The sequence below is a fragment of the Mytilus californianus genome, unplaced genomic scaffold (genome assembly GCF_021869535.1).
Source record: "Mytilus californianus isolate M0D057914Y unplaced genomic scaffold, xbMytCali1.0.p SCAF_3, whole genome shotgun sequence".
Lineage (NCBI taxonomy): Eukaryota > Metazoa > Mollusca > Bivalvia > Mytilida > Mytilidae > Mytilus > Mytilus californianus.
The window spans coordinates 27,345,479-27,368,439 of NW_026262679.1; the positions used below are offsets into that span (position 1 = coordinate 27,345,479).

A 22,961-nucleotide genomic window follows, 5' to 3' on the forward strand; every position below is an offset into this window, starting at 1 on the left:
TTTCCAATTATACCAAGGAGAGCAGAAAAAACCAGCAGAAAGTGAAAGACTTGAAGAAATTTAGGCAAGTAGATTGTTTAATTAATTGTTTCTTTCTGACTTCCCCATTAAAGAAGAAGAAAAATAGATAAGAGAGCGAAAATGTCAAATATACTTTGTATACAACAAAGAAACCCTTAAGAGCTATTTTCCTAATGCTTGTAGTTTAAAGATTTGGTTGGCTTGCTTGCTTTCCTTGTATAAGTGTTTGCTCAAGCATTGTAGTTAAGATTGACATCTGCAATCAATAGATAGGCGGGGCTTCAGCTTGTATACGTTATACTCTGCATTATACTTAACATCCAATAACATTTAAGTATGAGTATAATGTATACAAGCTGAAGCCCCACCTATCTATTGATTGCAGATGTCAATCTTAATTACAATGCTTGAGCAAACATTTATACAAACAAAGCAAGCAAGCCAACCAACCCTTTAAACTACAAGCATTAGGAAAATATTTCTGTTTTTAATAAGTTCACAGACAAGTTTTAAAAATTAGAAAATGATTAAAACTTTAAGCTTGAGAAGGAATCAGAACTTCTCCAAAACTAAGTGATGTATTTTGCCAAAGGTATACAGAAAATTGTGTATGTCTAATGAAAACTTTCAACTATTGTCTATATGGTTGATTTTTTGGTAAATTATGTATAAAAATGTTGTGATTTCTGTAGATTCTGAATAAAAAAATGTATTAATAACTCTTTTATTTCCAATTATACCAAGGAGAGCAGAAAAAACCAGCAGAAAGTGAAAGACTTGAAGAAATTTAGGCAAGTAGATTGTTTAATTGATTGTTTCTTTCTTACTTCCCCATTAAAGAAGAAGAAAAATAGATAAGAGAGCAAAAATGTCAAATATACTTTGTATACAACAAAGAAACCCTTAAGAGCTATTTTCCTAATGCTTGTAGTTTAATGGTTTGGTTGGCTTGCTTGCTTTGCTTGTATTAATGTTTGCTCAAGCATTGTAGTTAAGATTTACATCTGCAATCAATAGATAGGTGGGGCTTCAGCTTGTATATGTTATACTCTGCATTATACTTAACATCCAATAACATTTAAGTATGAGTATAATGTATACAAGCTGAAGCCCCACCTATCTATTGATTGCAGATGTCAATCTTAATTACAATGCTTGAGCAAACATTTATACAAACAAAGCAAGCAAGCCAACCAACCCTTTAAACTACAAGCATTAGGAAAATATTTCTGTTTTTAATAAGTTCACAGACAAGTTTTAAAAATTAGAAAAAGATTAAAACTTTAAGCTTGAGAAGGAATCAGAACTTCTACAAAACTAAGTGATGTATTTTGCCAAAGGTATACAGTAAATTGTGTATATCTAATGAAAACTTTCAACTATTGTCTATATGGTTGATTTTTTGGTAAATTATATATAAATATGTTGTGATTTCTGTAGATTCTGAATAATAACTTTCTTTTATTTCCAATTATACCGTGGAGAGCAGAAAAACCAGCAGAAAGTGAAAGACTTGAAGAAATTTAGGCAAGTAGATTGTTTAATTGATTGTTTCTTTCTGACTTCCCATTTAAAGAAGAAGAAAAATTGATAAGAGAGCGAAAATGTCAAATATACTTTGTATACAACAAAGAAACCCTTAAGAGCTATTTTGAGAATGCTTGTAGTTTAAAGATATGGTTGGCTTGCTTGTTTTGCTTGTATAAATGTTTGCTCAAGCATTGTAGTTAAGATTGACATCTGCAATCAATAGATAGGCGGGGCTTCAGCTTGTATACGTTATACTCTGCATTATACTTAACATCCAATAACATTTAAGTATGAGTATAATGTATCCAAGCTGAAGCCCCACCTATCTATTGATTGCAGATGTCAATCTTAATTACAATGCTTGAGCAAACATTTATACAAACAAAGCATGCAAGCCAACCAACCCTTTAAACTACAAGCATTAGGAAAATATTTCTGTTTTTAATAAGTTCACAGACAAGTTTTAAAAATTAGAAAATGATTAAAACTTTAAGCTTGAGAAGGAATCAGAACTTCTCCAAAACTAAGTGATGTGTTTTGCCAAAGGTATACAGAAAATTGTGTATATCTAATGAAAACTTTCAACTATTGTCTATATGGTTGATTTTTTGTAAATTATATATAAAAATGTTGTGATTTCTGTAGATTCTGAATAATAATAACTTTCTTTTATTTCCAATTATACAAATAAGGAGAGCAGAAAAACCAGCAGAAAGTGAAAGACTTGAAGAAATTTAGGCAAGTAGATTGTTTAATTGATTGTTTCTTTCTGACTTCCCCATTTAAGAAGAAGAAAAATAGATAAGAGAGCAAAAATGTCAAATATACTTTGTATACAACAAAGAAACCATTAAGAGCTATTTTCCTAATGCTTGTAGTTTAAAGATTTGGTTGGCTTGCTTGCTTTGCTTGTATAAATGTTTGCTCAAGCATTGTAGTTAAGATTGACATCTGCAATCAATAGATAGGCGGGACTTCAGCTTGTATACATTATACTCTGCATTATACTTAACATCCAATAACATTTAAGTATGAGTATAATGTATACAAGCTGAAGCCCCACCTATCTATTGATTGCAGATGTCAATCTTAATTACAATGCTTGAGCAAACATTTATACAAACAAAGCAAGCAAGCCAACCAACCCTTTAAACTTTAGGAAAATATTGCTGTGTTTCATAAGTTCACAGACAAGTTTTAAAAATTAGAAAATGATTAAAACTTTAAGCTTGAGAAGGAATCAGAACTTCTCCAAAACTAAGTGATGTATTTTGCCAAAGGTATACAGTAAATTGTGTATATCTAATGAAAACTTTCAACTATTGTCTATATGGTTGATTTTTTGGTAAATTATGTATAAAAATATTGTGATTTCTGTAGATTCTGAATAATAATAACTTTCTTTTATTTCCAATTATACCAAGGATGGCAGAAGAACCAACAGAAAGTGAAAAGACTTGAAGAAATGTAGGCAATGTAAGTAATTTTGCATTTTGTGGTGTTTCCTTTAATTAGCTGGTTTCCTCCAAAGGGGACGACATTCATCGATGTTGAGATGGCCTCTGTCGCTGACTCGCTAGGACGGGCGGCAAAGATGTTCGCTAGCGATCTACGACAGCTACAGGCTTCCTACCTATGTCTGTAGAGACTTTGAGATATCATGCTGAAGTTTTGGAAGCTGTCCATATGGAAAGATGATGCAGCCAATTCAAACTAAAGATACGCTCACTGGTAGAAGTGTGAGGATGGGTATTATACATTGAAGTAGATTTTTTAATTGATTGTTTCTTTCTGATGACCCTGTTGAAGAAGCAGAAAAATAGAAAAAAAAAGAGGGGAAAAAAGTCCTTCAACAATAAGAAAATGTTTAAAAAACATATGTATAAAAATTTGGTGATTTCTGTAGATGCTGAATAATAATGACTATTTTATTTCCAACTATACCAAGGATGGCAGAACAATCAGCACAAAGTGAAAGACTTGAAAAAATATTGGCAATGTATATGAATTGTTTATAGAGACATATGTGTGGTTAGCTCTATCAGTTTTTGTCTCGCTTGACGGAGTCAAAAAACGAGACATAGGTCTGCTGTTTCCAGTGTTGGTGGCGGCATCAACAATGTATTAGTTTGTGATTAGGTCTGGTTTATGGTGAACCACTAGTGGTAAGTCAAAGATATTTGGTATGCAGTTGTATTAGTATTGGCACATCTCATTACCATGGAGATTATTTGGCACTGCCCCATTAGTTATGGTCTATTGACTTTGAAATTTATCCTTAGTTTTCATGTATTAGTTTGTGATTAGGTGCATGAGTTTATGGGGAACCACTAGTGGTAAGTTAATGATAATTGGTATGCAGTTGTATAAGCATTGGCATGTCTCATTTCCCTAGAGATTATTTGGCCCCACCCCCTCAGTCATGGTCTATTGACTTTGAAACTTTTGCTTAGTATTCATGTATTAGTTTGTGATTAAGTTGGTTTATTGGGAACCACGAATGGTAGGTCAATGATATTTGGTATGCAGTTGTGTTAGCATTGGCACATCTCATTACCATGGAGATTATTTGACCCTGCCCCCTCAGTTATGGTTAATTGACTTTGAAATTTTGCTTAGTTTACATGTATTAGTTTGTGTTTAGGTTTGTTTAAAGAGAACTACTTATGATAAGTCAATGGTATTTGGTATGCAGTTGTATTTGCATTGGCACATCTCATTTCCAAGGAGATTGTTTAGCCATTTACCTTCAGTCATGGTTTATTGACTTTGAATATTTGCAAAACTTGCATGTTAAAGTGTTGCTATTTTAATTTCAACATTTGCATTATCGAAATTACAAAAAAGCGAGACATATCTCTGTGATAACAGTGTATATGTAAGTGAAAATAGGTTTGCAATAAAAGGACATGCAATATTTTTATTTCAAATTTCAAATTTACATTATTCTAAATGCATCATGATTGTCAGATTGTAGAAAAACACAAACCATGAATTAAAATTGATTTAAAACAATGGTTAAAAGTATAATTTTGTTACAGAATATTTATCTTATCTGAAAAAAGTTTGCTATATATATAAACAAATATCAAATGATCATTTCAGAAATACATTGCGCTTCAAGTGCTGCGTCTTTACTAACATTTAACATAGTTGTTTTTAGAGCTAGTTTTGATTGGTCAGGTTTTATTGTCTGTATCTTGCTTTTGTTCTATGGATGGTTCAGTGGTTTCAATGTATTCAGAATATGATGTGTGTTATTCAAAGGGATCTTTTAATGTAATTGTGAAATGATATACATTTGATATTTGATAGTTATTGAGATCGAAAAGACCAATATTAGTGCATTAAGCTTTCAATTTTGTTTATAATTTTCAAAATGAAGTTAAAAAACATTTTAAATCAAAATCTAATTGTATTTGACACGATATGATGCATCTGAAATCGAAAAAATTGAAAAAATGCATTCTGAATATTAAATTAAATTTAAGCACTCCAAATAAAAGTTAATATTGTATGGTATATTGAATTGAATTTAAGCACAAGTTGAAAAAAATCCAAAAAGTATATACGTACATCGGCTTTTTGTCTGGTTCTGAAAAGCCAAGACGGCAACGAAGGAAGACCTGCAGTAGAAATAATATTTAGTAAGTCTAATGTGAATGATCTGGGTACTTCACATATTTTATATTGTTTTGACAGAACAAAAAAAAAAGATTATTATCTATAATTTCCAATACTTTCATTCAGTCACCTGAAACTATCATCTTCCAGTAATCTTTATAATTCACACATGAAATATATCAAACCTTGGGATAATTTTCAACCTTGGACCTTCGATACTAGGCTGTCATCTATATTTTGTCTACATTCATTAGATGAAACATTCATATGGGTGTTATCTTAAAATTAAACTTGTGTGTATGATTCTCATTGTAAATAGTTCCTTAAACCATTTAACATTGTGAATGTTGAAAATGTTGCATAACCGTTCTTAAAAAATCCCCCAGGTTTAAAATTCAAAATTTGTAGAAATGTAGATTCTACCTTTGAATCGAATGTGAGAAGACATTTCTCCACTTGAAACAGTTAATTTTTTATTTAAAAAGTGAGGCTTGAAATTTGTTTTGTTTTCAACATTTTCTCCAATTGCCAAGTTAAAGGTTTAAATCAATGTTAGTACGACTGAAAGGAAGAGGTACTGTATTTAACTATGCTTCCAAGTTTAAGAAATGGTCGATGATTTATTTTAAAAAATTTGATTTTGCTCTGCATTTTTTTGTCTAGTCTTGAAAATTAAAGAAACATATAGAAAGACTGTCGACAAAGTTAATTGATTTTTAATTTTTTATTTCATACTATCACCGACATGTTACTGACTAAATGTATCATACAGAAGCCTTTCACTACAGATACTGTGTTTTTCAGTTGTGATGGAAGTGGAGTCCAAACAGGCTGAAATTAAGGGCAAGGGGAGGTAATACCCCTGTTTTACTCCTCGTACTGGAAGTTCCTTTAGTGTAGGCAATTTTTTTAATTATGTCTATTATATGTGTATAAGTATTTATATATCAGATGTCTGCTAACTAGTCTATTGCTATTATAAAGAGCTTTGTAAATAAACATTACTGTAAGGAGAGTTCTAGATAATAGTTTTAAAGGGTGGAAGAAATTGTGGGTTACAACCAACTTTTTGGAAATTTTCAAAATATTGGATATGTTTTAACACACTTCTGGTACTTAATACATTATGTTATAATAATCCAGTAAATCATCATGATCGGGGGAAAAAAAATTATTGTTAGAAAAAAAATAGAAAATTTTGTGACAAACTGTATATTTTTATTTTATATATTGTGAATGAAGCAGACATTTCAGTTATTCAAGTGGACAGTGGATTTTTATAGCATAAAAACCAATGTTGAAAAACACTTAACAGCAGTAAGGAATCAATAGCAGTTCCAAGGAAGATGATTAAATAGATCTTGAACCAAGTCGGAGGCTGTACCATGAATGAAATCAAGCAAGTTTATTTAAGCCATACAATTTTTATAGATTCTATAGAAATGAACATCAGTACATAAAAGTACACAAGACAACAAACAATATGACTATTTTTATCTTTCTCATTCATAACACCAATAGCGAGTTCATTTACCATTTTCATATATTTTATAATAAGTTACGAGGTATATGAAAACAATTATAATATCAAATTATTTTGTCCAGGAACAGTTATCGTCCTTTGATTTTTCGTTGTCTACAAATACAGTCTAGTGTGGACAGAGTGTTACTTGCAATTTTTTTTAATACCCTTTCCAAATTTATTTCTTCCATGTTTTATGCCTCAAATAGCAAGTAGGGGGATGAAATTACACTAAAAAAATTTGGGTCATGAATTTTAAAATAGTGATTTGGTCCAGCTAAAAAAGGTTAAAAATTAGTATTTCGGAAGCTGTCAAAAGAATTCAAGACCCCTTAACATAAAATTGTACATATATTGAGTTAGAGCTGATGAAGTTTTCTATAATTTTAATATAATTTGTCCCAAAAGTAGTACACCACACTAAAAATATTATTGAGAAAGCACAGGTGGGATTTTTTTAGTAATCATTTATTGTCCAAAAGAAATGCACTACGAAATAACTGTGTTCTCGGGCCATTTTATCTTTACGGGGAGACAAGTACAACAAACAAAACAATAATGTTTCATTCAATGGGAGATTACTTGGATAATTTTTGTGCAGTTGGAAATCAAACCTTTTTCCAGCTCTTAAATTCCTACACAGACAGGACTGATGCTATATTATTGGGTAGTAAGAAACGAAAAAACTTTTATAAAGTTTAAGGATGATAGTTTAGTTAAATTGGAAAAATATATAATTTGTGTCAATTTTAATTAGGGCCCCGCCAAATGGCGGATGCCCTATAGTGATCAGTCTGTCCGTCCTTCTGTTCGTCAGTCCGTCCGTAACAAATTGTGTTAGCTCTATATCTAGAGAACCGTTATGATTTCAAAGTTTATACTTGACATGTATATTAACCAACACCAGAGGGTGTGTCATAATGTATGTACAACTTCCTAGGTCAAAGGTCAAGGTAAAAAACTTTGGTTTAAGTTGACAACCCCAAGTCCTATGGTAAAGATCGTGTCCACTCTATATCTTGAGAACCGTTATGATTTCAAAATTTATACTTGACATTTATATAAACCAACACCAGAGGGTGTCACGTGTGTCATAATTTATGTACAACTTCCTAAGTCAAAGGTCAAAGTCAAAAACTTTGGTTTCAGTTGACAACCCCATATCCAATGATAAAGATACAAATTTTTTACCACACATTATTCACAGCAGGGCCCACAGAGATGGCTCCCATCTCAATGATATCTAGTTCCTCTTAGGTTATTTCTGGGACATGTTTCATGGTATTTGGAGTAAGGCTTGGTGGCCTAGGCTACTACAGCTTAGATATAAGTAGGTTTATAATTCTGTTTTTGAATCAAAAGATATGTTCATTATACTATAAAAAAAATATAGGGAAAATAATGTGCCCTGAGGATTGAAAAAATATGTAATCAGTATCGTTATAGGTTACAATAAACCTTTATAAATATAAGGAGATGTCGTATGATTGCCAATGAGACAACTATCCACCAAAGTTTAAATGAAGTGGATGACATAAATTATAGACAACCAAACAGCTTCAACAATGAGAAAAACCCATACCGTATAGTCCACTGTAAAAGGCCCCGACATGAAAAAATGGGAAACAATTCAATAGAATTATGACATACATGAACCAAATACAACCACTGAACTACAGGCTCCTGACTGGGGACAGGCGCATAAAGAATGTGGCGATGTTAAACATGTTTGTGAGCGCTCAACCCTGCCCTAACCTGGGACAGTGGTGTTCAGCACAACATAAGATCATTGGTTTACAATGTTATATTCTCACGGCTATAACGGCTATAATGCCATATTGCTGTGAAAATATAACAGATCAATTGAAGCACCGATAGTTTTCTTAAACAAGTATATGTTATTAATATACTGTTTTGTTAAAGAAATCTTTCGTGCTAGGATTGATATGTAAAAGGAATAAATCAAACAAGTATATTTTTATGCCTTTGCCATATTGGAGGGGGCATTAAGTGTTACCCTTGTCCGTCTGTCTGTCCCGTCCATCTCAAAAATTGGTTTCCATTCTCTAACTTTAGTTTGCCTCAACCAAATGTTATGAACTTATACACAATGCTTATGATCACAAAACGATCTATGTGGAAGTTGACTCATGCATATTTACAAGCGGGGGCATCTGTGGCCCATAGACACATTCTCCATTTATTTTATTATTTGTTTATAGGCTGATGTAATGACAATGATTTCATGGTGTTGGGACTAAGAATTGGAGATCTGATACTGCTAACATGTTGGTAGGTATACAAACTTTTTTTAATCTATTAGTGTTTGATATCAATTTAATAATGGTTCAGGTATCAGAAAAGATTGAATTACATGGAGATATTCAGCTCCAGAGGAAAGAGGGTATATGATTGTCCAAAATGGTAAAAATACTGCCAAGCTTAGAAAAGAGAAATTGTTTTTGACTTTTTTTTCTATTTGTCAAGTTTTAAACTGAATACCCACTAGATTTCGTGAGTAATAGTGAACCACAAATTTTAAATGTTCAACAACGAAGTACTAATTTTATATCAATCGACTTTCAATCAAATATCCACAGAATCCAATTTTTCCTCAATCCCCATGATTGTTGAATATTAAATGAATCCACAGATATTCGATTTTCCCTCAATGCCCATTAAAATATCTGAATCCACAGTAGATTATTTTGAGGAGTTTAAATAACTGATTCAACTTTGTATTACAGGTAAGCATCACAGCTTGTCCATAGGGATACTGGCTGGGGTAGCATTTGGATCTGTTTCAAGGTGAGAATATATTTATTCATCCACATACAAATTTAATCAATTGATGAAATCTTGTGGACAGTTTAACTTTCTATAAATCTTTATTGTTTGCAATTTATATCGTCTTGATATTTTCTACTGTTACCTTAATAGATGTAAACAGATATTTTTATAGTTGAGAAGGTTTATAGTCCTTTTTAACTACTTTCACTTATTCCATCTTTAAACTTTTGCCAAATGACCATGTACTGAATCATAAAGAGAATCATTGTTTTTATGATAATAAAGAATTTCGTTTACTTGTAAAGGGGAGATACCCTCACATTCATTTGCAAGTGCTGTTACAAAGATGAGATGTCTTAATTATATTAAACTTTGCTTCTTATTCAGTTTTGTATTTCTTTCAATACAAATTTCCAAAGAATTCATTTCTTCAGTCAATATATGGAGAAAACAAAGTAAATGTCATAAAACTTGAACTAAACAATGAAAGTTTATCAAAATAGCCTGAATTATTTTACCATGTATGTACATTTTTCAAATTTTCAGCTTAATAACTTCTGCAATTGTCTGAAACTCAATGAATGATTAATGCGATACCGGTAATAGTAATTTTAACACCTTGAAAATCAAAATTGGTATATTAAGATTGCTTTCCATTTTATAACAAATTTAGCTGCACGATTTCTATTGCAATATTTTTTGGTAAATCAATAAATTTGAATAGAAAACAAGTATTTTTACATACAACAATATCTGTCTATTTAAAAGAAAAATTGCCACTCAAATATTTAAACATTACCTAATTCATATATTTTAACATTACTTAATAACTTTGAATTGTCAACAAATGAAATATTATTTTATTCCTTTTACAGGTGTGTTCCTGCTGCTGCCTTGTGTGTTCAATCCTGTGGACAATAATAATCATGCAAACCACATATATGTTGCATTTTTGTTTATTAAAATCCTTAAGTGATAATTCTGAAAGCCAAATGATTAATTTTTTAATGCTATTATTTATTTTCCATTTACTGTAAACTCACAAATTTTTTTTTTTAATGCTGTTATTTATTTTCCAATTATTGAAAATTCACAGACTTTTGATATATTTTTTTTACTGAAAATTGCTACACCGAGATAGATTTTGCAAAAATAAAATTATATTTTAAATTTTGATAGCATTATTTATTTGCAACATGTCCTTAATGACAATAATTAATTTAAATAAATGCTTGCAAATTTTTTTTGAATTTACAGTATAAATATGTTTTCATTATTTATATATGCATGATATTATTATACATTGTATTTTGCTTTATAATAAACAAAATTGTATAATAGTTGTTATTTGAGAAGTACCAGTGTACTGTTTTACAAAGCATCCATTAGACTTTCATCAGTTTACAGACGTCATTATTGTGAACCAAATGATACTTTCCACAGATTCACTTGAAAGTTACCTGTCGATTTAAACTTTTGTAAGTTCTTTTGTCCCATCTAATAAATATAATAGCTATTGTTCTCTGTGGAGTTATTTCACTGGGACCTTTAAATTTCTTCTAAGAGAAAACTATCACTCATTGATTAATTTACCTGAACAAAAAATCAAACTTTCAATGGTGAAAATACATGTACCAATACTAAATAAGGACTCACAAAAACGCGTGTGATGTTGTATTTATTCAATATCAATAATACATTTTCAATTTGTTCAATATAATTAACACTTATTCAAAATTTAAAAGTTGATTTATGACAAAATTTTCAACATTGTTCCTATTAAAATTTGTCTTTTTGTGTGTTTGACAAATAAGAACTAGAAAATGACGATGTTTAGATCAAGGCCTTCTTAAATGTATTCTATAACTAAATTAACAGCTGCGCCACGAGCGCATGATATGCTCGTCGTCTTGTGTGTGAGGTTTTATGCAATAATCATAAATAGTTTCTGAGATACGGCGCGACATGTGAAAACTCCCCTTTTTTTTAATAAAAAAATCAATAACTCTAAAATAAAATTTTGAATCATCACCAAAAAGTGTATACAGATCTTTAGATTAATATAATTAAGAAGTGTGTAAAGTTTTAAGCAATAATCGTAAATCGTTTTTGAGATACGGCGCGACATGTGAAAAATACATACCCCTGTTTTAGTTACACAAAGTTCCGTATCTCAAAAAATTTTAATCTTATTTTCATCAAAAAGTATACAGATCGTTTGACTATTATAAGAAACAAATATATTAAGTTTCATGAAATTTGGATAAGTTGTTCTCAAGTTGAGGTGGGACATGTGGACGCCGGACATTTGTATACCATAATACGTCCCGTCAAAATTTTGACGGGCGTATAACAAACACACAAAAATTGCAAATTTCAATAGGAACAATGATAAAATTTTTGTCATATGATTAAATCAGTTTTATATTAGATTGAAAATATATTATTTATATTGAAGAATAATACAACATCACATGCAGTTCTGTGAGTAATAATACATGTATTTTCATCAATTTAGAAGATCACTTTTTAACTCGGGTAATTTAATCAATGAGTGATAGATTTCTCTTAGAAGAAATTTAACGGTCCCAGTGAATAAACTGCACAGAGAACAATAGCTATTGTTTTTATTAGATGGGACAAAAGAACTTACAAAAGTTTAAATCGATAGGTAACTTTCGAGTGAATCTGCGGAAAAGTATCCTTTGGTACGCAATAAAAGTTTTGCATGTTGGCACAGTGAAACACAGTGTGTCTGTTGAAGATGATGGTGTTTGATATGGATAGGTTTGTTTAAAAATAATATGTTCCACAGGGCGCAGCTTGATACGACCTGAACACTTAGGGCACTAGTATGATACAGCTCAGAATTTTGATTGTGATGAAATATTTGACACAGCATACATAGGTTTCTGACAAAAAAATTAGAATGAATGTGGTCTAAGAACTTAAAAATTTGAAATTGGACATTTACTTATTATGGTCCAATATCCAAAATATAAATCCATGGTTAGATTCAGCATATCAAAGAATTCAATTATTGATGAAATCAAACAAAGCTTAATTTTAGACCCCTTGGACCTCAATGTGAACCAATTTGATAGTGAGCCCAAAATCCAAAATCTAAAGACATGGTTAGATTCAGCATTATAAAGACCCCAAGAATTCAAGACTTGGAATTAAACCCGGGGTCCCCATTCAAATTGGTCAAGAAATACTGTAAATTCAGAAATTATTGCAATTTTTTTTAAAATGGACAAAAATGCGATGATTAATTATTGTTATTTCATGAAAATCTGCATACATATCTTTGTATCAGATATAAGAATACAAGTTCTTAGTATTGTGATACTCAATCAGTTGGATTATTTGCATTAATAAAAAGTTCGCAATTATTTCTGAATTGACAGTAATTAAGCAATTTATACAAAGTATTAGAAAAGTATTATTTTTGGTCCTTATTCATAAACGGTCAGGGCCATAATCCCCAAAATTAATCCCAACTTTTCAGTTTTGGTATGGAACCTAGTGGTATAATTTCATAGACTTATACTTGGGGAGCTACCATTTGATTTTTATGGGGGGCTAGGAACGAAAATTTTGTCCTGCCTTTTTATTTTTCCCTCTATTCGGTCCTGCCTTTTTTTTTTAGTTTATCCTGACTTTTTTATTAAACTAAATTGTCATCCTGCCTTTTTTTTTGCAAATAATCTCATACTGCCTTTTTTTTTTACTCAAAACTCCTGTCCAGCCTATTTTTTTCAAATTTCATCCCCCCCCCCCCCCCCCCCCCCCCCCCATAAAAATCAAATGGTAGCTCCCTTAAGTTATTGTCTTGATACCAGAAAATCCTTGTTTTTTGCCCCTTAATTCCTTTATTCCGATGTTGTGTTTTGTGTACTATTGTTTGTCTGTTGGTCTTTTTCTTTTTTAGCCATGGCGTTGTCAGTTGATGAGTTTGAATGTCACTCTGGTATCTTTCGCCTCTCTTTTTCAACGGTTTGAGCCATTACCCTCAAAATCAATCCCAACCTTCCTTTTGAGGTATAGAACCATGTGGTACAATTTCATAGAGCGTCCTATTGTGTACGTACTAACCTTTGAACAGTTCTATATTTGAAGATTATTTAAGGTCAAAAGTTACCAAAGCTATAGTTCGGCAAGGTCACATTTTAACGTGGCCTACTCTTCACCTTCCTCAAATTTCATTTAAACCTCGCTTTGAATTTATATGTTGTGCTGGATGTATAGATACGAGACACGTCCTATCGGAATGGAAACGTAAAATCCAATGCCTCATGCAGGCAAATGCCACGCACTGCACGTTAAAGAATCCTTGTAATATCTCCTTAAGATGTCTGTAATTATTGGTGGCCTGTTGTAAGGTTTCAAAAGAGGCAGTTTATATTTGTGCTAACAAGCCTTGAAGAATTGACGTATTTTGTTTTCGTCCTGAGTATGCAAGAAATACTGCCACTATGTATTCACAATGAACAAGAAACATTTGTTCTTTTATGCATAGATGTACTGTGATCCACAAAATTTGAAAAGTAAAATAACAAAAATACTGCACTCCAAGGAAAATTCAAAACGGAAAGTCCCTTAATATATATCAAATGGCAAAAATCACAAGCTCAAACAATACAAGTATATTACGGGAAATATACATGGGATCCCTTTCATTTAAATAAAAGTGAAATAACCATGACAATAACTTAAAAATATTTTCAGTGAATCAGTTTAAAGAGGGTCGTAATGGGGGTACCTTCATGACGAATAACGATAAAAAATCTAGCCAAATGACGTTAACGATAGTTTTAAGTGCATGATGATAAAATGTACTGTACACTTTCTTTATGACGATAAAGCAATATACTGATATTGACTAATCATGTTAAATTCTTTCCAAAAAAAATGGTAACGATAAATTATTTGAGACCTCTGATGAATCACGATAAAATTTTAACCAATTTGATGTTAACGGTAGCCGAATATGACCGTTTGACGCCTGACGGTAAAGGGCATCCCTACCCTCTTTAAATAAGGGGGAAATAAACATGGGCAATAGCGAAATGAATATTAGTTCTAGCTGCTACTACTACTACTATAACAAAGAGAGTGGATTAGGTGGCTGCCTTGATAAATCATCTGGGAAAGATTTAATTTTTTTTAAACTGTGTCAAATATCTATGATATAAGTAAAGAAAATTCAAATTTAAAGTCACCTAAAGGAAATTTGGAAATTGAATCAAACAAATATTAAATAGGATTTGAAATTTTATGTTAGTTATATTTTTTGTATCCAAGTTACACATACTAAATTGAAAATAAGTTTTATAAGTATCAACAAAATCAATAATGGCAAAGTGAAATATCATCATGATCATAGTTTTGAATTTTTGAGAATCAAAGATTTATAGAAATGTTTAATTAAAAAGGATCAATAAAGCAGGTATTGAGTACAGGGTTGAAGCATTTATTTTATACCTCCGAGTAAAACTGGAACCTGATAGAATGCATAGCAACGTGTAATAACATTGAATCTATGGATTCATATGTTCAACTATACCACTGGATGTACCAGTAGAATAAAAATTTCTGGACTGGTAATCACAATTTGTATAAAGTATAAAGTATATGAAATTAAAGAACACTGTGGTAGTATATATAGCCGGGCCATGCTTTCAATGGGGATGATGCGGCTTTATAGCTTGGCATATATACTTATTGACGTCATAATCACCATGTAAAACGCCATAAGTGAGTGTTTACTGTATACGATCGAAGTAAAAGGCAGATTTTTCTTGTTTCAGGGGGGATCAAATGTTCATGGGATTCAAAATACCTTATATGACAGATATTTAATTGACAATTTTGTTCAAATAAATGATGCAGTAATTGTAGACCAATGGTTTTTGTGTAATCATAATTTGTTCTTGGTCCCCTTATACTAGCAGGACTCAACTTAACTTATTTATACTGGACCCTTAATTATCTGGACCATACTAACTAATTCTGAACTAATAATCTGCCAGTCTGTTATAGTCTTAACCCCATTCTCTGTCTGTACTTAACCAGTTTTTAATGTCTGAACCATATTCGACCAACGGTTGGCCTGTACTCAACCAGTTTTATATTTAATTTTTTTTCAATCTTGATTTTGTATAGTCTGTTATTATTATAAACAATGAAATTATCTGAAATTTAAAAATTTTATTTTAAAAAAGACCCCATTGCAATAATTAACGATGTCATTAACCAATGGCTAATACTTAAATCCAACCAAAAAGTACTGGCTAAATTTATCCAGCAGATGGAACGTTTTATGCACTAAATAATGTTTGAGCAATAGAAATAATCCATTGGTTTAAAGTTAACCAGTGGATAAGCACTAGTGCAAATATTATATATATAACCACCGGCACCGGTTTTAAACATTATCCAACGATTTGAGCAACCCAATCCAGATCAACAAAAAATGTTGATATTTCTCATATCTAACAATATTTTTCGGTGAAATTAATAAACCTCTAAGAAAAATAATTGTATAAATGGTATTGTATGTAAATACTAACTCAATAATAATAATAATTATTATAATATCTTTATTTAAAGAGAGTAACTCATTTGAATTAAACCCAATCATAAGGTAATTCAAGACCATATCAAGACCACTTTCGGCTATTTTTTTGCCATACATTTTGTCCGTTTCGAGTAGCATTTTAATTTTTTGCACTTAAATCAAAACGTCATTTGCTTTCTCTTGCTTTAGTGAACGTCCTTTGAGCGGGCCGCCATTTTAGAAATTAGCAACCTTTACGACGGACTCGAAACGGCGACGTCATAATACGGTCACGACACTATAGCGGCGCCGTGATCGATGCGTATAAACAATAGTGTGATTTCCCTTTAATAGATGCCAAAGTTAGACAAGCGTTTTTTAGAAGCTAATACTTTTTAATGTTCATATCTGATTCATACATATAATCAATTGAATATTTTAACATTTGGTTTATTATGGAGAGGATTATAGTTATTATTAAAAATGAGAGAAGATACCAAAGGAGTAATACAAAATCATAATTCCAATAAAACCAGACATCATAGCCAAAAAGAAAAAAGGACGAGAAAACAAACAACAATAATCAAACACTCTACTGAAAATAAAGATTGAGCAACAAGAATCCTAAAACACGAAAACCGGAAAGAATAGGCAAGCTCCTTCTCCGCTGTAGTGGCGTCCGTCGTGTTACTCATTGCAAGTAAAAATTCAGCGGTACATTTAATTCGTTTTCGGTGTTCCCGAATCGAAGAGAGAACGGGATTGTGGTCACAATAAGAGATGGTCATCAGCTATTTCAAAACGGTCAAGCAAATAATGACAGCGTCCGTAGAACTTTCGAAGGGATGACTTCAACTTTACTACTTGAACCCTTGGTGCAAAAGCTTCCTTGTAAGCAGTCACTCTCTATCAAGGAGAATGTATCATGATAAGAAACGCAAGCCCTGGAATATCGTATATACTTCATATGCAAGCCCTGTAAGAATTTTGATACACAGAAATGGCAGGTTCACAATGAAATAATCTCTTGCGTCGTAAAGTTCAATTCTCAATAGACCCTTATTGTTAATTTCTAGATATAAGTCAAGATATAAAGCAGATTTCGCAAGGTCATGCATTTCTCAGACTGTTTATGACGTATTTACACTAAATCAGTTGGCTGTACACTTATTGATACTTCAGTCTGGGAGAACATGATTAATTTATTAGTTGTTATTAGCTTTGAACTAGATTTCAGTAACTGCGAGTACTCTTATTTTGGTGCTTTGTGTCTATGTTTTTATTTTAGCTGTTTTTGTTCCTCGTATCGATCTTTTGAGTTAAGCCAATTGCTAATGATTTTTACAGTTTGGTCTTATGTTCTGCTGTTACACTACTGTCCCATGTTAGGGGAGGTTTGAGCGCTTACAAATATGTTTAACCCCGCCACATTCTGTATCTGGTTGTCCCAAGTCAGGAGGAGCATGTAGTTCAGTAGTTGTCGTTGGTTCATGTCTGTCATATTTGTTTTTCGTAACTTGTTTTGTGGTAAATTAGGCAGTTAGTTTTCTCGTTTGAATTGTTTCATATTTTTCATGTCGGGTCCTTTTTATAGCCGAATACACGGTATGGGTTTTTTTCTCATTGCTGAAGGCCGTACGGTTACCATTCTGTTATATTGACTGTATATGTGGTATTTTTTATTTCAAGTGTATTGGGGATGATAAACTGTTTCTTCGAGCATTTCTTCCTCCACCAATACAAAATGGCCACCATGATTCATCCAATTTCATTGAAAGTAGCATTAAACACAAAAACAAAAAAGCAAACAAATATTGAGATAAATGCATTCAACATAGTCACCAAACTTTAAATTATTCAGTGAAAAGACGTCATATATATAGCGAAACGTGCAGATAAGGGTAAATGTCAGTTTCTTTTCATTTTTAGTAGCTTATATATCAAGTCAATCTCGTAAAAATGAAGAAACAAGTCGGTAAGCAGAGGGGCACAGTTTGTTCCCGTGGGAATTCCCGATTGATTGGTAAAAACACGTCCGCCAAACATAATAGATATTTTATCTTTAAGTCTACACTGAGGAACAGTTGTGAAGAGAGAAGAGAAGTCAAATATGTTATACTAGTTCACGAGGAGAGAGACTTAGATTGCATGTTTTCTAACAGACACTTTGAATTTTGTAATATCCACAATCCCCTCGAATATGTAGTTTCACAATAACAATGAACCCCGCGGTTTTGATTTCTAAGATAGAAGTTACTACTTTACTTAAGAAAGGAGTTTCGGGGAGAATTTGGCAGATCTAGCAAAGAAACGTTTGTTTGTAAGGACACATGATTTTGGTATCCCGTTGACGGTGTAGATTGATCTTTTTCTTTATCATTGGTTGACCTTTTAAACGACCATACACCGATATACATGTATGATTGTTTTTTGGTTTCCATTTTTCAGGAAGTGTCGTGAGAGTATATGTTGGGTTTCCAAGTAAATTGATTTATCAAGCAGTTAACTTATTAGTAATGTGATTTTCAAACAATCACGGCATATGGCTTGTGGGGTCAGTTCTATTGTCAAATACTTTAATTTTGGATGTAACACGTCTTCTGATTGGCTGAGAGAATTTGTTTATCAGCTCATAGACATAATTTTGTCATGTGACCGTGACGTCATCAACGTTTTTTTCATGATTTACTCCTTAAAAATGGAATTTAGAATTAAATTATAAGGAATGATTGTAATATTTTTTCTGTCTATTCGAAATAACATAAAAAATGTGGTGCACACTGTTAAATAACCCGCTACGCGCGTTATTCAGTGTGCACCACATTTTTGATGTTATTTCTTCAAAGACAGAAAAAATATTACAGTCACTCCTTAAATAATTTGAACCACATGTTGTCTTTCCAAAGGTTTCCGTTTTCGTGAGAGAGGTAAGAAATTCGTTTGGATGGAGAGTTTTGTTTAAGATATAATAGTTTTCAGTAGGACGAACAACCAAGAGGTCTCAATCCAAGATGTATGCTTGAACTCATGGTAAATATGGACAAGTAAAACAGCATCCAGATTCATAAAACGAAGCTTTGATTTAAACGTTTTGTCCTCGAAACGCACAATCGACACAATTTCATGGTCAAACACCAACCTTTCCAAGATGCCCCTCTTAAACATTTCAAAGGAAAACTATGCCTCGATGGATTTCGAACCCTAACTGGTCAATATTATCAGCTGTTTCAGCGTATATATATTACCGTAATACCAATACCAAAAAGCATGTTGTACAAGTGAATGAAATTCATTTCAGACGGTTGCTTCAGTTCAGAAATTTTAGGCATGGCATAACGTCATATCTATGATTTTTTTTTGATTTTTTGGTGTTTTAACGCCACTTTTAAGCACCGCTTTTGGGCTATTTCGTGGCGGCCAGTTTTTATTGGTGGAGGAAGCCAGAGTGCCCGGAGAAAACCACCGACCTTCGATAGGAAAATATCTATGAAATCGATACCTTCGATTGATAGAATGCTTGAATGTGCTTAAATTATTTGTCATGATAAGACAAAGAAGAAATATTGTATTCTTGGGGAAATCACAACCGTTAACTTTAGACCTTGTCAAATAATTGACAATATTTAGAATTTCAGTTTTAATGAAGGAAATCGTCAATCCACTGGGTTAATAATTTGAAAATAGGGAATATAACAATATTATTCAAGCTACGTCATATTTACAGAAAAAAACGAGGCCATTTATTTTTGTTTATGACAATAAGTCCTTTTTTCATATTTCCATCAAATAAATCTGTTTGCAATGGTTTCATCCTTATCTTATGAATTGTGTGATCTTACCACTAAGTAAGCATCTTCAGACCCTACATGTACTATGGAACACAGTGATTGACAAGGAGTTCATCTAGAAATTATTGTCATGCAAATCATTCGAGATGAAGAAACTTTCAAGTTTTCACTGACCCAACACATATTTGTAAGAGATATAAGTAATTCAGATATATTAAAAAACGGATATTAATTTCATTCGTTAAAACAAGGAGTCAGAAAAACACAAAATAAATTGGAAACAAAATAATATATCTTAATAACTATATGCTTGGAGTGTAAGTTTTGCATTAGTTAATTGGTATATCTAGACATAATTTCAACATGCTTTAGAAGCGACTGCCAAGCCATGGACTATTTAGTTTGTACTTTTTGGAAATTTTCGACAAAGAAATGATCTACATGTTGGTTTGTTTTATGATGTTTTGAACTTCCCATGTTTCTGATCTTGTTTGTACTTGATTTACTTATACGCTAAACTGACACGATATACAAAACAAAACTTGAATCTTTTAACTACAAAAAGTACCATGTTTTTTATATGAATATTAACAAATCTCATTGTTAGATTTGTTTGTCACTCGTGTAACGGAGCAAAGTGATAGATCGGATTTTAATCAGATTAAACATTACCAAATGAAGAATCTTTAAAACTTTTGTTTTTTTCCTTAAGCTACTGTAATCTTAATGACATAATTCGAGAGAGAAAATAAAAATAAAAGACATATCATAGTACATATACACACTCGTTGTGTCTTGTGTGGAGAGTATAATGTAGCGACACCTTTTAGATTTATTCGTATTGCTGTCTAGATGAATACATGCAATATCCTTGGGATTAATGAAACGATGAAGATGTTTTAACAAGTTACTATAGTACTGTCTCATAAACAAAATTAAACAAGTAGCTCTCGTTATAAATTAATCTGAAGTAAGGTCGTCGTAAAGGTTAAAATTTATGATGCGTCCCTATAGTTATTATGCACTGGCTACCTTCGTTTTGTAATAGTCTTTTACTTATTGATAGCCCTTCACATCCATGTAAATCCTGAATATTGAATAGATTTGCACACTCTAGTTGTCCCCGTACACTTATAATGTACATACAATATGTTACCAGTATTGTAACAGGATGAATGATTGTTTATTTCTTTGATCAGAAATTGTATTTATATAGATTATTGTGCAGTATTTTATAAAAATGGACGACGATGTATCGACACCGTTCAAGAGAAGAGGAGCCTCTAGGAAATTCAAACACTGGAATTTTACACCCAAAGATGTCTTAGATGCTGAAGAAGGTATGTCAGCGGTTGTTGGGTTTAGTAACAACTGTTCACGGTGGCTTTCTAATGACCTTATATAATTATGTTCAAGGCTATAAATGACATTCAGTGCAAAAAGATGGATGATTTGTAGCCGCATCGAGCTTAAGCTCACCATTTTAAGTAATTGTTTGGAGACTCTTTTTGTGTGTCTCATGTACTTTTCATTTAAATATGATGGTCGTTACGGTTTGCCGGAATCAATTTTCTCCATGTTCCTGTCATGGTCTGTATAATGACTCCTTGAGATGCGTGCCAGGCATAAATGTTGATAGATCTTAATAGGGGACAAATAACGTACTGGTGAAATTAAAACCGCAATATAGTAAGACATAGTATGATACACTGGAAAACATTTTACGGAAACCAACACTTATAATATGCAACATGAAATTCAGCTTAGTTTTTATCAATATAAATCTACTAAACCGGCTGATATTAAACCTTGACACCCTTCACCCTAATTTCAATGACTGTTTAAAATCTTATTTGACAGTATATTTGACAGCATAGTCACACACAGTATACAGGAAGACACGACCGTGTGCAATGCCCAGAACAAACAAAAACAGTCTAATTAATGGGAAAACTAAGCATAATTTCACTTTATTTATTATAAGTGTTGATTTTCGAAAAATGTTTTGTTTTCCAGTGCATGTCTTTCTATATTGCGGTTTTAATTTCGTTGTTTATTATGTTTTGTCTGTGCTTACGTTTTGTATATTTATTGATTATTCAGTGATGTGATAATGTGTATGTCGTGTTTAATATCATTGTTTTGTTTGGTCTGTTAACTTTTCAGTGATAGTATCTCTTTTTAAGGTCTTTCCCCTACGTGAGGAAAGACATTATTGTTTTTCTAATTTTATTATTGTTTTGTTTGTCGTAGGCCTGGTAATTTTTATCTGTAACTCTTGTTTATGCTATTGCTTTGTTTGTCTTAATATTTTTTTAAAAAATCTTATTATTTATTGTTTTAATTATCCTTATATTTTTCAATGATTGTTTATTAAATTTTGTTTGTCCTGATTCTTTTAAAATATGACGTACCTTTAATAAAGTAAGAAAGATATAAAGAAGGTGATTCTATACAAATTAGTATGAAACTAAATGACAAGTTACTCATTGAGACTTGTAGACAAAGCATTGAAAGTGTAACGAGTACACAGGGTAAGCGTGTTTATTTCTATTATGTACAAGGTCCGTTACCAGTTTGATACTGGATCCGAAATGTTCTATTCACAAATTATCCAAAAAGTAAGCTTTATTCATAAATCAACATTGAACTAAAATATGTACAACTGCTTTTTGCGTTCTATAATGAACTACTTATAACTTCTAATTCAAATACTAGTATATATACAACTGGTGCACATTTGTATTGTCCTGGGACAAACTTGTCCTTATGGTACAAATATGTACCCTACAAGCTATAACACTTGTCTAATACGGTACAACTTGTAAAGCTCCAACTTAATTGTACAAGTTCGTAAGTTCCTAACAGACACCAACCTGTTATTTATTACACTTTAATGCAATGGTATCCTATAAGAGACTACGATCTCGAATATCCACGTACCGTACCTTGGTCTTATGTCTTTGCAGACTTTGACAGATGATAATGAGCAACTACTAGGGGGTGTTTAACGACATTGAGTACCCATTAGGGTCTCACACGGCCAGTCGATAAGCACTTCTACTACTAGTGTGGCTTTTATCTACCTTGACTGGCTGTTAAGCTCTCGCTCGGTCGGCTCGGT

The 22,961-nt window shown here is 32.0% G+C and overlaps 1 protein-coding gene and 1 long non-coding RNA gene across 4 annotated transcripts in view; both read left to right on the plus strand.

Moving 5' to 3' along the window:
* Positions 1-8,920: 8,920 nt before the first annotated feature.
* LOC127734271 (uncharacterized) lies at positions 8,921-10,771 on the plus strand. Its single transcript, XR_007997502.1, has 3 exons — positions 8,921-8,989; positions 9,445-9,505; positions 10,363-10,771. It is a non-coding gene; the product is annotated as an uncharacterized LOC127734271 (long non-coding RNA).
* A 10,303-nt stretch (positions 10,772-21,074) lies between these two features.
* The window catches only part of LOC127734272 (multiple C2 and transmembrane domain-containing protein 1-like), a 104,790-nt gene continuing 102,903 nt past the window's right edge, over positions 21,075-22,961 (plus strand). For all 3 annotated transcript variants that reach the window (XM_052244037.1, XM_052244038.1, XM_052244040.1), the window contains exon 1: positions 21,075-21,177. In XM_052244037.1, the coding sequence (XP_052099997.1) occupies positions 21,078-21,177 (100 nt within the window). In that variant the 5' untranslated portion in view covers positions 21,075-21,077. The remainder of the gene's footprint in view (positions 21,178-22,961) is intronic.